At 41.9% G+C, this 18,991-nt stretch overlaps 1 protein-coding gene across 1 annotated transcript in view; it reads left to right on the top strand.

Moving 5' to 3' along the window:
- MYH15 (myosin heavy chain 15) overlaps positions 1-18,991 on the top strand; it is an 84,695-nt gene that overhangs the window by 51,313 nt on the left and 14,391 nt on the right. The window contains exons 28-33 of the mRNA XM_028726718.2: positions 2,028-2,417; positions 5,428-5,554; positions 7,599-7,717; positions 8,098-8,294; positions 10,769-11,118; positions 13,678-13,802. Coding sequence (XP_028582551.2) covers positions 2,028-2,417; positions 5,428-5,554; positions 7,599-7,717; positions 8,098-8,294; positions 10,769-11,118; positions 13,678-13,802 — 1,308 coding nt within the window. The remainder of the gene's footprint in view (positions 1-2,027; positions 2,418-5,427; positions 5,555-7,598; positions 7,718-8,097; positions 8,295-10,768; positions 11,119-13,677; positions 13,803-18,991) is intronic.

The following is an 18,991-nucleotide window of genomic DNA, read 5'->3' as shown; positions in this document are numbered from 1 at the left end:
CTAATTCTGCCTGATTAGACATCCATCTCATTCATCACCCTGTTTTCCAGAGTGGACAGCTCTGGGAAATCTTGAAAACAGGGATTGAAGGTGACAGCTTTCTCCCATTGTTTGACCTCCTCCTTCCCAGCATCTGGTATTCAGTGGCCTTCTACCACCAAACCTGTAGCTATCACTTAGCTACCAGAACCAACAGCCACTGACTATAGATGGTGGAGAAATTAAATTAACTGTGCATTGAAAGGTGGACCTACCTAATTTGCATATCCCCAAGCAGTATGAGAACAGAAACACAGTCAGCCTTCAAAATTCACACTTCTCTGAATTTTGTGATGAAATTCTTCAACCAAACAGTGTTTACAAAAATGTATTAGGTGAAAGTGTGCATAAACATGAATATATTAGTGAAAATAAAACACAACAATTCATTCTATTAGGGGAATCCTTGCAAAAGATGTAGGTCAGCCAAAACTGCATACAAGAATGGGTTTAATTCAGAGAGGATTAAAAAACTAGCAAATTTTATAACTTTGTTAAGTGTCATGTGAAGAGCTATGTTAGTAAAGAATGAGGAGGAGGAGTAAGATTTTTGGACATATGATATGGTTTTTTCTATTTTTTGATTTCTTAACCTATTTTGAAGGCTCAGAAAAGGTTAAACAATTAAAACCAAATCTACACAAACACAGAAAATAAAATTTATAAGATGCTCTGTGGAGAGCAGCTGGAGGCTATGTGTGTGCATTGTTTATGCATATTGGCTCTTTTCAGACCTTCAAGTGAACATGTAGAGCAAGGATCTGGAAGAGCCTAGGTCCTTCCAGATATTGTTAGATTCCAACTCCTATTAGCCCCAGTTCATAGTCAGGCTTGGGGATGAGGGGAGTTGTGGCCAAATGTTATCAGGAGGTCCTCAGATTTCCCATCCCTAGTCTATAGGCTGAGAGTGGGCACGAGTCTGCTTTCTCCCCTTCTCAGTGTGTGTTCACTGAACATCTTCACAGGGCTTGTTGTGCTGGATTTTGAGGGTGAAACCATTGATCACAAGCAGGCTTAAATGAAATTCCATTCTTGAGCTACAAGAATCCTAATAACAGAAGGTGCCTTGTTGAGTTGGTGGTTGGGAAAGATAATAAGAGACACATTTGAAGGAAAGATATTTAAGAAGAAAGGGATGGAAGTAGGGAAATTGGCTTCTAGGCGGTATATCCTTAATGGAAAGGGGACATTCACCTCTGACTGTATTGTCCTTGGTTACAAGCACCGAGGGGCTTGCGAGTCAGTAAAAGAACAGAATACACCTCAGAGGAAGACAATGTGAATTGCAGCGATGTGTTAACACTGGCAACAAAGTTTGCACAGAAGTAAGAAACTCTGTCAAGAATAAAAACAGTCCCTTTGGCTGCTGATCTATGGAGGTTCTATGACCTCCTTGGTTTTGCAGCTGCCAAAGTTGCTCTTTCTTCCCTCTGGAGGGGGTGGGATGTGGCATTAATAATTCTGCAACTTGCTTGCTGCCCAGAGGCAGAATGTGTGACTAACCAGTTTTGACAGTTCTAGTACAGAGGTGAATTACGGAAAGGGACCACAAATGCTTGCTGCTACCCTATATTTCACCCCCTACTCACAATTTTAAAGTGGCAGGGGACACTCTTTGTAACGGAATACTCCACTTCCAATATTATCTTGCTTTTAAAAATGTCTATTTTGCCATACTGTTGGAGCAATCCTGCACAATATTAGTTGGAAGTAGTTCCCAGTGGGCAATGGAGGTAAGTGTAAGTAGGACTGCAGCCTGGGTGTCTGATGTCTTGGAAAGATGGCAGAGAACATTTCCCCAGATGATTAAAAACATCTAACCGAGTTGCAATTCATGATTTAAAGTTCTGACCCAAATTCAGAGTGAGAGAACACTCTGAATTTGAGGGTTCAGAGTTACCACAAAGGTTACTTCCAATGTCTTAAGATGGAGGCACTGTGGTATCTAGGGCTGTGCTGTTATGCTCACATGCTTCTCTGTCTGATAGGCCCGCATAGAGGAACTTGAGGAAGAGCTAGAAGCAGAACGAGCTGCCCGTGCAAAAGTGGAGAAGCAAAGATCAGACCTGGCCCGAGAGCTGGAAGAGCTGAGTGAGCGGCTGGAAGAGGCTGGGGGCGCCACTGCGGCACAGCTGGAGATGAACAAGAAGCGGGAGGCCGAGTTTCTGAAGCTGCGGCGGGACCTTGAAGAGGCCACGCTGCACTACGAGGCAACCGCAGCTACACTCAGGAAGAAGCACGCAGACAGCATGGCGGAGCTTGGGGAACAAGCGGACAACCTGCAGCGGGTCAAACAAAAGCTGGAGAAAGAGAAGAGCGAGCTCAAGTTGGAAGTGGACGATCTGTCTTCTACTATGGAGCAAGTGATTAAGGGAAAGGTAAAGCCTCTGGGGTTTACTGTGAAGACAGACCAGATGGAGATAGGGGTATTTTCAAGCCGACCTGGATTAGCTACAACCAAAACCAAAACCATTCAGTTCCACAAAGTCTGATCAGTGAATCAAAAATAGGAGGCTTTGTCCCGCCAAGTTCTGCTGGGAGTAGGATCGCTGAAATGAATAGGGCCAATTTAGTCACATTCACTCATTTCTTAGGGGAGTTGCATTCTTTGAATAGCTGCAAACAATGTTCATGCAATACATCAGGTATGCATATAGAAAAGGCCACACAGAAATGCCAAGTGGTTAAACAATGGAGCAAAATATAACAAATGGTTGGATCCAAAAAACTCTCTGTTCATGTGGGGATGCCATTGATTTTCTTTCCTGGCTGAGCCCTCCTGCGTCACATTATGTGTCAGTCACACACCGGAGGGTCTCTTGTTCTGCTGGAACAGCTTTTCAGGGGGTTGCTGGGGGGAGAGGGGAGCTGTAGCCAGGGGGATCAGTAACTCCCAGATACAAGCAGAAGAACCTTTTGCTCTCAGAAGGGGAAACCTTTCAATCCAAGAATTTGCAAATGTAAAGCAGGCAATCGAGAATCACGGGAAGGAGTAAGAGAGGAAGTACAGTGTGTGTGGAGATGCAATGACAAAATATTGTTACGCCCCACGCCAATCTCCGAGCAGTATGAGATTCCAGGGGTCCAGGCACTTACCAAGGGTTTATGTTTCCTTTTGGAAATGAGGAACAGCAGACACTGCAGTGTTTTTATGATATATGGTTTATTTACACATATATAGTACTGGAGCCTACAATGAAGAGGTTCCCAGCATTACACTTCAAGAGAGTCTCTTGATTCTCCCACAGCCTTGGATCCAAAACAGAAATCAGCCGTGTTCTCTGTCTCCCTTCACAGTTTTGCCAGTACATCCTTACTAATTCCCATCCTTAAAAAACTAACACTAGCCTTTTGTCTTATTAACTAAAATCAGAGCCTGGGCAGGGGCTTCGCCCATTTGGCTGTCTGGCATTGAATCTCCAGATGATCCATCTAGTACCTTTGGTTGGGTTAAAGACTCAGCCATTATCAAGTGGTTACCTCATGAGGAAGTTGGCCAGCGTTATTTCCAACCTTTGCTCAATCCAGGAATTTAAGGATTTGCTTAAATTTGAACCCTTTTAGGGGAGTCTGATCCCACCACAAACTCATAACAATAAGTTTCTCCCTTGAGTGCCCGCCTTCTCTGAGAATCATGCTTGCCTAACATGTTAGTCTTCAAGTGTCCATTTTAACTTCTTAAATTATTTATATACAGTCATACCTCATGTTACGGATGCTTCAAGTTATGTGTTTTCGGGTTGTGGACTGCAGGAAACCCGGAAGTACCAGAACGGGTTACTTCTGGGTTTCGCTGCTCGCACATGCGCAGAAGCGCTAAATCGTGCTATGCACAGAAGCACCGGTGCCTGCGCACACGCGGCACTTCAGGATGCGAATGCTGTGGGTTGCGGACATGCCTCCGTCACGGATTACATCTGCAACCCGAGGTTCCACTGTATTTACTTTTGCTCATCTTACTATGCCTTACAACTCTAGGATATTCACCATGTTGAATCAGACACTGGGTTTTCCAAATTTTTCTCCACATATCATTCTGTAATCATTTCTAAAACTCCTCCAGTCGTACTTGGTACTTTTTGGCAAACCATAATGCATCGCTATTAATAAATGTCAAAATCCATATTAGGGCAATATATTTATTAGGCCAACCAAAATATCACCAAATAGCATGCAAGCTTTTTCATCCTCTAATAATTCATAGATATTCTGATATATTTATGATGGCTTTGCAGATTACACTATTCTCATACAGAATGCTAAACTAGTATACTTTCTGATTTTGGCAGGAGGGGGAATGAAGGTGGAGTATGTTTTTTTCCACATTATGATCTTTGGAAAGCTCTCATCCTGCGTAGGTTTTATAAATGATATACAGAACAATTGAATAATACTCCTCTGGGGATATTTAACTCCCAAGCAACTCTTAAGGAATCTCTTAAGAAGGATGTGTTTATGGCTCACAGATGTGTAATTTTCAGTGTGAACTTTTTTCTATCGCATCAATTCAGTTCAATAATTCAGAGCTGTTATTAATTACATGATTGATTCCCTTCCATTTGCCACACACTGTCATGTAACGATTTCTACTAGAGAAGTAGCTGTGCTAGTCTTTTGAAGCAAAAACGACAAAGATTTTTGTGGCACCTTAAGCACTAACAAATTTCATATGGCATAAGCTTTTGTGGCCTACAGGGAACACTGCAGCTGATGAAGTGAACTCTGGTCCACAAAAGTTTATGTCATAATAAATTTATCCATCTTTAAGGTGCCACAAGACTCTCAGTACAAACAACAATCATATAGTAGCTCAGTGTGTTTGCTTTTGCTTTTGCTTTTGTTAACAACAAAAAATAATGTTCTTCCTGTTGTCAAAATATATTATATAGCTGAAGCAAACTGGTGAGTATGTATGTGATAAAGACAAAAGGTTGTCGTAGTCTTGCGTGCAAGATTATGTAAGTCTTACTGTACTTTGAAACTGTTGGACACAATTAATTATTTTAAAAGAATCTGTTTTTATTATTCCTTCCAGTAAACTGAATCTTTGGTATATGCATATAGAAATACTTTTTAAAATATATCATTGCAGCTATTGCTCTTTTTCTAATTATAATTGTTGGTGGGCCCTTTTCATTTTTGCAAATTTTGTAAACCAAATTTTACACTTTACACAGAAATTGTGGCCCTAATGTTGGATGGTTTCTGTTTTGCCTCCTGAGTTTCTAGACTAATTGGCATATGCCAAGTTTTATCTTCTGTTACATAGAAAAAGATTGTCATGATCTTTCTTAATTGTCAGATATTGGTCTTTTTATGGGACAAATGAGATGAGCAATGCACTTTGATTGGGATGGTGTTTGATTACCTTTGTTCTAACCACATTAGGCAAATGCAGAAAAACTCTGTCGTACTCTGGAAGACCATCTCAATGAGGCAAAAACTAAAGTGGACGAGATGACTCGTGTGGTAAATGACCTCACTGCCCAAAAAGGGAAGCTGCAAACTGAAAATGGTAGGTTAGGCAAACACTATTGCAACGCCTTATATGAGTCAGGAGGGATGCTTGAGGATTTAATTCAGTCCGCATCTTTATGTGGTTGCAGAACAATCTGATTTGCACTCACTGAACCACTGTGTGGAATGAAGTGCAATTATCATTTGGATACTGTATTTCTCCAAATTTTGTGAGAAATTTTATACTACACACACACACACACACACACACACACACACACACACACTATACATAAAGATTTGTCAGAAATATGGTGCACACACATTTTTAAATTTCATACTTTTTGTTCTTTTTAAAACTTATCAGAAATATGTATATCAGAAATACACTGATCTGCACATCCCCACATAATTGCACATGTGCAATATTTTCATGAGGAACTCGTGTCTCTTTCTTCTCCCTTTCCCCTACATAAGAACAGATCCCTTTCATCTGCTGGACAATTGCTTCTTCCTTTCCATCTAGTTTTCTGTCCTCTTCTTATATACCTGTCCACATGATGAAACATGGGAAGGGAGGGAGGACCAGCTTCATGGCTATACAACATTTATCACATTGACTCCCAACCTTTACTGCTGCTGTTGATTTATGCTGGATGCTCAGTAGAAGTTTTCCTGATGCAAAATGCACTTGTCTTTCCACAACACTCCATTCATTGCCCACCAAGGACTCATTCCGGTTCAGCTTGCAATAACAGCTTTCTGTGATCTTTTCCCAGTTGGCAACTTCTTTTTCCTGACGGGATGATATCATTTTATTAGATTCCTGGGCATGTTCAGACATGACTCACTCAAAGTGGCTTACAAATAAAAAGCAAACATGAAAACAACAGTGACCCAATCATTAAAACACAAATTGAGAAATCTAACAACATGGCAAGAAGCAAAAATTCAAAGAACAGCACTAACAAGCAGCAACAGAGGAGACAAAACTTGGTTTGAAAAAAAGAAATGTTTTCAGTTGGTGGAGTGGGGTGTGTCACAAATCAAGAGGAAGGTACTTCTGCACATGGGGTGTCACCATAGAAAATGCCCTCTTGCATGTTGTTTCTACCCTTGCCTTAGAAGGCAAAGGCAGGGAAGATGGGTGTGCTAGCTAATCAAAGGACAGCCAGATTCACACAGGACAAGCTAGATCCCAGCTGCTTAGGTGGTTATAGCTAATAACCAGCACCTTGAATCATGTGTTCACATTATTGTTTTTTCTGGTGCATTTCACAGCTTCCCCCCTGCCCCCCACCTGTATACATCAGCACAGCTTCATTAGCTTCTGATTCATTTCTGTTTGTGTAAACACTGGGAGACATTGAGGGGCCAGGATGTTTGTACCCTATGCAAAGGTGTTCACCCCTTGGCTAGAGATCAGTTAGGAATGGCTTAAAGACTCCAGTCGGCATGAAGCTGGTTTGAGAAACAACACATCAAACAATAGTATTTTATAACAAGTTACAGGATGCATTTTGGATAAGGTCATGTGAACGCGGATTAAAGACTCAGCACAGGGGGTACAGTGACTGCATAGTAAACGGCCCTACAAGATTGACTGGGAGCCCATGCAGCTGATAGAATAAGGGGGAATCACATGACCCCAGCAGCTAAGATTTTAGCAGCGGCATTCTGCACCAAATGAAGTTTCTGAATGGTTTTCAATGGCAGCCCTGCATAGAGCATGTTACAGTAGCGTGTGCAGCATAGAATATGAGCACTTTAATATTGTGATCAGTGGGACTCTCCCATGCATGTTTCAAGTCCATCATCAAATACTACAGTTTCCCCAGTTCCTTTGGCTGTGTCCAGAGGACTTCTTAGGATGTCTCCTGTCATGCTGGCATAGGCAAAACGTGGACGTAGCTAATTATGTCCAATGCCACAAAATCCCCAATCTACCTCATCAAACCACCCCCATATGCCTGAAGGGCAAAAGGGTCACAGGTTACTTTCAATTATTCAGAACTCCTGGGACTATCTTCTCCTTGCCCTCCTCCTCCCTTGTCATGGAAAGCTGATGCTCATCATCTTTTTTTGTGCTACCCCTCCGGCAGGTGAATTTACAAGACAGCTGGAAGAGAAAGAATCGCTTATAAACCAACTTTCCCGAGGGAAGTTGTCTTTCACTCAACAAATAGAAGAGCTTAAAAGGCAGCTGGAGGAAGAGAGCAAGGTAAGGCTTTGATTGAGGCTCCCAACATGATTCTGACTCAGCTTGAAACGACGACTCGGTTTTAAGGTATTGCCCTTAAGCAGGTATGGAACCACATGCGCAGGGAATGGGACTTAAGTGCATAAGCTGAGGATGTGCCTCAGTCTGCAGATATTAGTGAAATGCGGGCTGCTGGGGATACAATAGTCGCAGTATGACTGGGAAATGCTGTGGTTGCTATTAAGGATTGAGACAGTGTGATGGAAGAAATAGGAGTACAGAGTTTGGAAAAGGGGAAATTTCCAGGTGGCGAACCCACCATCAGAACGAGTTTCAGTGCTTGTAGTAGCTGCTTTGTCCACAGCTGAATGTGCTAACTACAGCGCCCCCCTCTCCTACAGTCAAAGAATGCCCTCGCCCATGCTTTGCAAGCTGCCCGCCATGACTGTGACCTCCTGCGGGAGCAATTTGAGGAGGAGCAAGAAGCCAAGGCAGAGCTTCAGAGGGCACTCTCCAAGGGGAATGCGGAAGTGGCACAGTGGAGAACTAAATATGAAACCGATGCTATTCAAAGGACTGAGGAGCTAGAAGATGCCAAGTAAGATATACAAGAGATGCCATCCTACGTTTCCACATGTATTCTTGTTTTAAACTGTTACATTCTAGATCACAGACTGCATGCAGTTCAGTGCAGTGAGATCATAGAATCTTAGAGCCGGAAGGGAGCCAAAGGTCATTTACTCCAACCCCCCCCCCCCCCCCGCAATGCAGGAACCTCAGCTAAAGCATCCATGTCAGATGTGATTATAAATTACAATCCAAACATATCAACGTCTTATTTCTTATGGCTTCCTGTTGCAATCATGTCACTAATCCAGGATGATCAGGAAAACCAATGTGAGCCTGCTCATTACTTGAGAAACTCATCTAAGGCATCGGTACTCAACCTGTGGGTCCCCAGATGTTGTTGGACTACAACTCCCATCACCCCTGAGCTCTGGCCTTGCTAGCTAGGGGTGATGGGAGTTGTAGTCCAACAACATCTGGGGGCCCACAGGTTGAGAAAGGCTGATCTAAGGCATCCCTGACTTGGGTGGTAAGGCTGGTGGCTGTGTGTGGTGCCCCAGTTAAAGAACTCACTCTCTAGACATTTTCCCCTTGCCCCATCACTGCTATCTTTCAGGTGTCCATGAAGTTTCATTTACCATTTTACCACCCATTCACTCATTTTGGAGAGGTCCTTGTGGAGCTCTTCATGGTCTCTTCTTGTTTTAACAACCCTAAGCAATTTCATCTCATCAGCAAACCTGGCCACTTTACCACTTGCTCCTAACTCTAGACTGATTATGAACAAGTTGAAAAGCACAGGTCCCAGTATTGATTCTTGGGGGACTCTAGTTTATACATCTCTCCATCTGCCCATTTATTCCTACTCTCCTGCTGCTTAACCAATCCCTGATCTACAAGAGGATCTCTCCTCTTATTTTTTGACTCAGGAATCTTTGGTGAGGTACCTTGCTGAAAGTTTTTTTAAAGTCCAAGTGCACTATATCAACTGGATTGCCTCTACCTATGCACTTGTTGACACTCCAGAAGCCATGCTGGCTGTTTTTGGTTATTTTATCTTTCACAATACTTTCCACCAGTTTTCCCAGGGCACACATTAATCTATCAGGCCTGTAATTTTCAGGATCCCCCCAGATCCCTTTAAAAAAAATAAAAAAATATATGTTACATTGACTACTTTCCAGTCCTCAGGTATGGAGGTTGATCTGAGGGACAAGTTTCATGATTTTGTTAGAAGATCATCAAGTTCACCTTTGAGTTCTTTGGAAACTTTCAGGTGGATGCCATCTGGAGCTGGTAATTTGTCAGTTTCTATTTTGTCTGTTAGACCAAGAGCTTCATCCCTCATCACCTCTATCCACCTCAGTTCCTCAGACTCCTTTCCAGCAAAAGTTAGTTTAGGCATTGGGATCACCCTATATCTTCCATTGTGAAGACAGATGCAAATAATTATTTCATTTTCTCTCCTAATCCTCCTTTAGCACACCTTTGATTCCCTTGTCATCCAAGGGTTCAGCTGCCTCATTAGACAGTCTTCCACTTCAAATTTATTTAAAGAACTTTATGTTGTCAAATTCAATGTTTTTAGCAATGTGCCTGATTTTTTTAGCATCCCCAACTATCCACTTGCACTGTTTCACCAAAATTTGTGATCCTTTTTGTTCTCTTCATTTGGACAAGGCTTCCATTTATTTTTTTGAAGGAAGCCTTCTCACCTCTAATAGTTTCTTTAACTCTGCTCATTAACCAAGGTGACATCCTCATGGCACCTTTCCTGATCTGTGGCACACACCCCTGCTGAGGTGTGAGGTCCTTTTGAAGGGTAGCTAGGCCCAACTGCTATTTGGCTCTTCTCTTCCCAGAAACGTCTCATCAATTCTTCTTCTGCTTGGCTGCATTGGAGGCAGAGATGAGACAGCAAAACCCTCTCCATCAGCTTGCCCTTTGGCTCCTCCCTTCCTTGAAATGTCTTACCAGTTTTCATTCCTCTTGGCTGCCTGAGAGGCACAGATGAGACAGCAAGACCCCCTCTGTTGGCTTGGCTAGGGCCAATGGCCATCTGATTCCTCTTGACCCAGAACTGTCTCTGACAGTTTCACAATGTAGCTTCATAATATAACATGATTTTATTTTATTGGTGGGTTTTACTGTATTCTTCATCTTGTGTGTGCATGTGTGTGGTCCCTATTGGTACTCTTGGTTTCAATGTACACTGCTTGGAGGTGGTTATCCTGTTTTACACAAAGCGGTATATAAGAATGTTCTATAATTTAAAAAGGAAACATGAAATATGGAAACAAATTTGCTTATTTTCATCCTTTACACCCTCTTCCTTTCCCCTTTTATATCATGCATCTTAAGCTGTAAGCTGCTATTTTAAATTGTAAGCCACTCTGACTGCTTAAATGTAGCAAATAACAATGCCACAAAGGGAAACTCACACTGTTTTGATTTTGGTAATATTAAGAGCCTTTTCACTGTTTTACCATGTACCTGTTCTGTTAGGAAAAAGTTGGCAGCTCGTCTCCAAGAGGCTGAGGAAGCCATCGAGGCGGCCAATGCCAAATGCTCTTCTCTGGAGAAGACAAAGCACAGGTTGCAGAATGAGCTGGAGGACATGATGATTGATCTGGAAAAGTCCAACGCAGCAGCGGGATCCTTGGACAAGAAGCAGCGCAATTTTGACAGGATCCTGAATGAGTGGAAACAAAAGTACGAGGAGTCCCAAGCAGAGCTTGAAGGTGCCCAGAAGGAAGCCCGAAGCCTCAGCACGGAATTATTTAAGCTGAAGAATGCGTACGAAGAGAGCATGGACAATCTGGAGACCTTGAAGAGGGAAAACAAGAATCTCCAAGGTAAGTCCTGCACTTGAGACGTGGGACAGTCACGCGAGTTGAATCGGAGAGTGGAGGGGGAAGCCAGATGGTGAAAGAAAGAGAGCTCATGAGTCCTAGCGGTTTAGCTTCACCATTGCGCGAGACAAACCAGGCAAGGAAACAGTCTCTACATCATAAAATATTTTTGCTCTGAGGACTGAGAGATATATTGGGACCAGATGCCTTTTGTCATTAGTCTAAGAGCCTAGCTTTTCTCCAGTGAGACCAGCTGGTATCAGATCTTCCTGCTATTTCAAAGACTGGCAGCATAGATGTAATCGTAAGAACATAAAATGAGTTCAATGGCCCATTTATTCCAGCATCCTGTTCTCAAAGTGACCAACCAGTTGCCTATGGGAAGTCCACAAGCAGGACCCGAGCACTGCACACTATTCTCCCCTGTGGCTTCAGCAACTGGTATTCAGAAGCATATGAAGTGGTTCACTTGAAGCAGGCATGGGTGAGAAGGTGGTAACCAGATATAATAGCAGTGATGATAGGGAGTGAGGAATGGTTAGGAATAACACTGTGGTTGCCTAGTTCTTCTCCCACAGCAAGGCTACCAATAATGTATGGGCTTAGTATCTTATTGTCCCTATAAAATGGGACTTGGACAACTCTCCTGCAAAGTCTAAAATAATCTAGGGGCATGAACTAATCGTACCAGAACTTAAAGACCCCTACCACCTCTGAAGATTACTTATAGCTAGGGGCCAAACTAGATGTGGCCATGCTGTTCAGTTGCCTGCCCCATTCACATATACAGTCATGGGTAAGTGGTCTTGTTTTAATACAAAGAGGGGTGTACAGGTGAAAAGAGTTGAAAATGTGCACGTGCCTCTCTTATCTCCCAATAGCAAAAGTTAGGTGGGCTGGGGAGAAAAGGTCCTGAAGTGATGGAACATTAGAATGTGAGGGAGTGTAGGATGGAAGGCACAGCTGTTCTTACCCATTTCAATATCCAATAAGATATCCAGCCATGCTTTACATGTGGGTGGGACAGGGATGTGCATAAGTAAACCTGAATGTCTTCTCATTGCCTCTTCTATGACCCATGTTAATGCTGTTTTATATACTACACTGAAACACTTTGACACAATATATTCAATATTTTGTCCTTCCACAGAATACGTTCTTTAATAACGATTGCATATTGACCATTTTATAATAAAATAGCATGTGATTGTTCAAAATATTCCCCAACTTTAAGGAAGCCGTTTGAACTGAGCTTGGAGGATCTTTTGCCCTCTGCCAGATAGAATCTATCTTAATGATAATTACAAGCCATTCATTAATATAATGAGCTTAACAAGATTTGCAACAGCCTTTCCGGACTAAGCAGAGTTTTTGAGAGCAAGACATTATTGCCAGTATATAACAAAATCAGGAGGATAAGAACCAACAACTGCAAGAGGAGAGACTGGAACTTAATAAACACATTTTAAAAATAATTGGTGTCAGTGTGCACCCCTGTCTGAGTCCCTGATAAGTGCTGGATGAAGTGGTAAGGTGGCCATTTATCCCACCTGGAGTGGAGTACTGGTAACTGTCCGTTTATCCCACTAAACTTCACAGGCCACTGTGGCAAGAGCAGATTTCAGGTCAATTGGCCCCTGTTTGAATATACTTCTCAACTGAATGGAGTAGTAGAGAGCAATGATATAAGATACACTGGCCTTGTCTAAAGCCAGCTCCTTCATTAAATAATATACCTTGTGCTTCTATCTAGTCAAGTCATTTATTGTATAAGTGTTTAGCTTATAATGTACTAAGAAGACTTACTGGCAGGAATTGGCTGGATCATTTCTAAGCCCCTTTTTAAAGATTGGCACCGCAATTACCCTGCTCCAGTCGATTGGCATGCATCCTGTTTTGTCTGCAACTGTGAACAGAACTGCCAGAGCTGGAGCCAACCAATCAATGTTTGCTCCAAGCGGTTCTGTCAGGATGAAAATGTAGCCATGTAGCTTTCCCTGATTTCAGCTGTGTCAAATAAGAGTTTTCACCTTGTTTTCAGGAACTGGGAACCATAGAGGAAGGAGATCAAAACCCAGTTCTAGAGGACTGGTTGTATTGTCATCATTATCACGTTTTATCATTAAAAAACAATCATAAATATAAGAAATATTTCATTGTTCTTTGACCAACTAAGCCTAGAGCATGCACACACTCATACCAATGCACACATCACAAAGCAAAAATAATCCTCAGAGTAAGTACATACAGAATACATTATCCATAAAAAAAATCATATAAATATTCCCTCACAAAAAAAACCAGGGCAATGAATGTGTTTTAACCTATGTGATCTTCAGATGCAGTCAATAGCTTTCATTTCTCCATAAGCCTGTTTAATAAATTTGATGGTTCTATATGACACGCACCCACCAATTTTTAAATAAATAGATAAACATAAATTTCTAAGTTTTTAGCAAGAATCCAAGATAGGAAAAACTAAATTGCTATTGTGAAGAGATAACTTGGTGCATTCAGGACTTTCTGACACTTTGGTCTTTCTTTTTTTAAAAAAAAAATTAGAGGAGATTTCAGATCTAACTGACCAGATCAGTGAAGGAAACAAGAACCTTCATGAGGTGGAGAAGATGAAGAAGCAGATTGAACAAGAAAAATCGGAAGTCCAGCTAGCCCTGGAAGAAGCTGAGGTAAGACAAAGGTTTGGAACCAGAAATGAGGTTTCTAGAGTCGCTGTCAGTTTTCCACCCAAAAGAAAAACAGAGGAAACAAAGGATAAGCAAGATTCGCTTCATGTGCATAGGCGGGGAAAACAAAGTGTGGTAAAATGATGTAGTAGTTATTATATGGAATATTATTGTTACGTAGATTTCTTCCTCCCCTTCTCTTTACGTAGGGATCCTAGGGTAGGCTATGTACAAGTGCTGTTGCAGTATACTTTTCAAAAGATTTCAACTTTCATGATTTGAAGTTTCCGTTTGAATTTAGTGTGGGTTTAAAAAATGTTTTTTGGGGGGGAGAAACTCAGTCAGATTAGACATTTGAGCTATGGACTCTAGAAATCCTTGGGTGTATCAGGAATAGCAGACAAGTTTCCCTGAAGGTAGCTTTTCCACCATTACCTATTTTACCCTGTAATAAACAGCCATAAGGGAGTGTTGGGCATGTTCTGGAGCAGTGATGGGAAAATCACAGCCCTCCAGATATTGCCCAATCCCGAGTTCCTTTGTCCCCAGTCAACATGGTCAGTGGCCATGGATGATGGGAATTGTAGTCCCATAACATTTTGAGCACCACAGGCACCCTAGCCCCATCATATGGTGATGAGCCAGCACTACAAGTCTGTAGAGTGTGCTGTATCAACAAAGACTATTCCCCTGCACAGGGATGGACAAGTAATGGCTTGTAGGCAGCAGTACCCCAAAGCAAGGTTCTGGTCCCTGGTGACCCTGCCAAAAAATGTTCAAGTGTTGTTTTATTTATCTGTGCCTGCACAATGCAATTAAGATATAGATAGTATAGTTAGATAGATAGATAAATAGATAGATAGATGATAGATAGATAGATACATACATAGATACATAGATGGATAGATGATAGCTAGATACACACACATGCACAATACATTAGGAACAATAAAAACATCTTTTTAAAACAATAATAAACAAACACATATGTAAGAAAGAGGGATTCTACATTTCATATCACATCTCTCATTTGGATTTTAATGCAATATGCAAATGGACCTATCTGGATGTAATGTGAGCTGTACAGCACGTTCTCCATAAGTGTGAAGGTTTTGTAGCTCGATGGTGCTGACCATTCCTGGTTTCCAGACACAGTCTAGAGAATCAAGTGATCTTGAGGATCAAATTATATGAATCTCATAACTGGGATTCTCTTTCTCTTTTTAGAGCAGATGTAGGGACCTTGATCTCCCCTCCCTGCCATTTGCCTGCTGGAAATCCCCCCTTAAAACAAAACAAAACAAAACACTGTTGAATGCTGCTGGTTAGCCTCAATTAAGTGGCATGAGGGGCCAATTTCACTGGGAAAACAGAATGGGGCTGGTGGAACTGTTAAATCTTTCTCCCCCTGATACCATGTTCCCAATCAGAATTAACTTAACTTCTCCTGCTGTTAATTAAAAAGAGATGAGAATCTCAGTCATGGAATTTAAAAAAAGATACGCTGAATGTACCCCCAAGACTTTCACGAGATCATTGGTTCCCTACACAAGTAGGATGAAATTGAATATTTGATGACTCTTGATGCAGGCAAAATTCTAGCACCTTTTGGGGACAGCAGGGGCTTACCTTGAAATAAGAGCTTAGGATTTCTCTTCTCCTTTCTTTTAATTTTCTTTTATGCCTGGCCACTGTTTCAAGCTAACTACAGTCATCCATCAGCCTCATTCCCAGGAGTGTTTTTGGAGGGAGGAAAAATGGTTGCTCATATCTACTGCGATACAGCCAATGCCATCAGGATAATGTGAGGACTGGAAAGCTAATATACCCCCCAAATCACTTTTATTTTTATGAAGCTAGAGTGAATATATTCTTAAAAGCCATCAGTTATTCTCATGAGCGCCTGAAACATTTTGGCTTGCCCACCTGGCACCTGCATTTGCTGTGATATCTGGAGGTTTGTTCAGTGCATTGGAACATGATTTGTTTATATTGTGGAATAATTTAACATCACCAAGGGCATTTTCATAAATTAACCTTAAAAAATCACACATCATTAGTTTTTTTAAAAGTTCCATTTCTTTATCTGTTAGAAATGTTTGGAATACTTGAAAACAAGATTTAGCTTAAGCTATTTAACTTTTATCAAAATCTTTTCTTTCTTTTTTTCATCTTGCAGGCTGTTTTGTACTTTGCAGGGATTTCCCCTCCAAATAAAAAGGTGTTGCTATCAGAGCAGAGGAACAGCATGTTTCATCCCACTGCTTTGAATAGCTAAGCATGATAGATAGATAGATGATAGATATATTATATTTTTATATATAATATATGTTGCGAATATACTCTAGCTGATTGGTCATAATGCATCAGCTTGTGGTGTGTTCAAGAGCTTTACCTGGACAGATCACCCTAGAACGTGCCATGGCATATTAGTGCTAAAAGCAGCACGGCCACAGATCTGTAAACAAAATGGAAGGGGAAGTGTTTTGCTCTTCCCCACTTCTTAAGCAGTGTGTCGTACTAACAGACCAATCCTATAGGTCTCCACTAACTGCAGAAATGCTTTCAAGGCATTCTCCCAGCCCTTTAGCTCTTTGGATTGCATATGGTATCATCCCACCCCTGGCCTTTGCTGATGCATAATTTCTGCTTTTCTGTTGTGGCAGTATTGGGATTCAAGTGTCTTAGGCAGGGGCTGTGCATTAGTAGTGGTGGTGGTTCTGGGCCAGGGACTGGTGCTTGGAAACACCAAAGAAAGCTGCAAGCCATTTGAGAACATTCAATATTATTTACAAAGGTGGGGGTTTGTTTTCCAGTTGTCTGGTATTCCTGGCCATCCACACTAAAGAGAACAGCTCCAAAGGCCTGATACAGTCAAGCCGTGTATCCTCTAAACTCTACCAGCACCCTGCTCTCCCTCTCCAAAAGCCCCATTACTCTGCTGTGGTAGTTATTGTACAGAAATTGGAACCCGGCTAAGCCATACATCTTTCCCCTTGCTAACTCAAGATAGTGGAAGTTCACAGTCATTGCTTCTGAGCACTACCCAAATATTAGAAAGCTTGAGTCAGCTGTAGATCACCAACAGTTTCAGTATAGGAATTATGTACCTTACTGCTTCCATGATTTGAGACCCGCCAAGAACAAATTATTTGCTTAGGATATGAGGCAGCCAATATTAAGTGGCTGCCTTTTGATGCTAATTTAGTAGAAACTCCTCCTTTCCTCTCTTGCACAAATGGATTTTTATTAGGAGGCGCATGAGTGAAATATTACTTATGCAAATAATGCATGATGTAATTGTGTGTGTGTGTGTGTGTTGGCTATTATCCTGGAGTAAAAAAAACCCCTCTATCCTTCATAGTACGTTTCAAAATTCTCTGACTTTTGTCACAATCCGAAAGCAATATTGGACAGCATTCAGCCAGATATTGCCTCTGCCTTTTATTTCTAAAGGTAGTAGATGCCAAACTATATCCAATAACTATAGGTAAAGGTAAAGGGCCCCCTGACCATTAGGTCCAGTCATGGCTGACTCTGGGGTTGCGGCGCTCATCTCGCTTTATTGGCCGAGGGAGCTGGTGTACAGCTTCCGGGTCATGTGGCCAGCTTGACTAAACTGCTTCTGGCAAACCAGAGCAGCACACAGAAATGCCGTTTAGCTTCCCACCGGAGCAGTACCTATTTATCTACTTGCACTTTGACGTGCTTTCGAACTGCTAGGTGGGCAGGAGCAGGGACCGAACAACGGGAGCTCACCCTGTTGCGGGGATTCGAACTGCCAAGTCCTAGGCTCTGTTGTTTAACCCACAGCGCCACCCACGTCCCATCCAATAACTATATAAAGACCTTATTTGATTCTGTCTGACAGATTGTTTAAATCAGGTAAACTTGTTTCTTCAATTGCACTGCTTTTGCTAATAACTGAATGACACAGATTTTCCAGATGGCATCTGCTGATGACCAGATAGTCAAGAACACCACAGACCCTGACTGATCTTCATATTGTGGGCAATGATTATCTAGTGCATAGTGTGGTGGCATAAACTGTACACAAAGAAGAACAAATTTCCATTTTTATGGATGTTGAGAGAGAATTAAACAACCCTTAGAGCCCCTATAACCCATTAACCTTTTTTACCGTATAGATTTAGCTCCACAACACTCTTACATTCACAAACACACACAGTCCAGCCAAATCTCCATGTCTTTTGCAGTCCCTAGACTGCAGAAATGCCGTTCTTCCTTGACTTATCTCAGTGTCAGTCCCCAAACCCCCAGCCTTACCACTTAAGTTTTTCTTTTTTTTATCACCTTCCATGCCTCTTTGCTTCTCAGCTGATGGAGGGGAGAACTCTTATGCATGTTTAATATAAACTCTGCAAAAAGATTATGCAAGAAGAGGGAAAAGAGATGAACTCGATGGCCAAAACAGACACGACAGTGCAATCTTATACCTGTCTACTCAGGTATACGATTGCAACACTCACTGATTGCAATGATCCCAGGTATGTATGTGAAGGAATGCAGGCGAAATGTGTGAATGCATTTAATATAATCCCCCCTACAACTTTAACAACGGTAGCTGTGGGGAAAGGTTACTTCTTCCAGTCCCACTTCTTAAGATCCTGCCACAACATCCCATATCATAGAAGTTGAAACCAGAGCAGATTACATCAATTCTTCTGATAGCAAAACCAGACTTTCTTCTTATTGATATTTTAGGGGTCTTGTCAGCTAAAGAGGATATTTGTGCAGGAATAACCCAAAAGACTGTAACTTACATCTTGAGTCCTCTGCCTGAGTCCACTGATGTAGATGCTAGAACAACACAAGCAGTGTCTTACATGAAGCAAGCTCCCAGAGCACCCTTTGTTGAAGGAAAATACTCTAGCAAAGCTGTGCTGGTGCTACTTATGAAGCTGCTCTGACATCACTTTGGTTGCTACCCATTGCTCATTAACCTGAGAACAGTGTCGGTGCAAGGCATTGCACCGCCTGAGGTGGGCTGTTGCCACTGTCTTCCTCCTCTGCCTCCACTGCAGCTGCCTCCTCCTGTCCCACATTAACATGCAGGCTCACCTCGTCAAACACTCGCTGACAGCAGCATAAGAATCACTTCTAAGATAACCGGGATCACCACACGCCTCAGTGTCAAACTCTAAGAAAGAGGTCCTTCATCAGAGCAAAGC

Source organism: Podarcis muralis, chromosome 4 (assembly GCF_964188315.1).
Source record: "Podarcis muralis chromosome 4, rPodMur119.hap1.1, whole genome shotgun sequence".
Lineage (NCBI taxonomy): Eukaryota > Metazoa > Chordata > Lepidosauria > Squamata > Lacertidae > Podarcis > Podarcis muralis.
The sequence above is the reverse complement of the archived record's forward strand: the minus strand, read 5'-3'. Positions and strand labels throughout refer to the sequence as shown.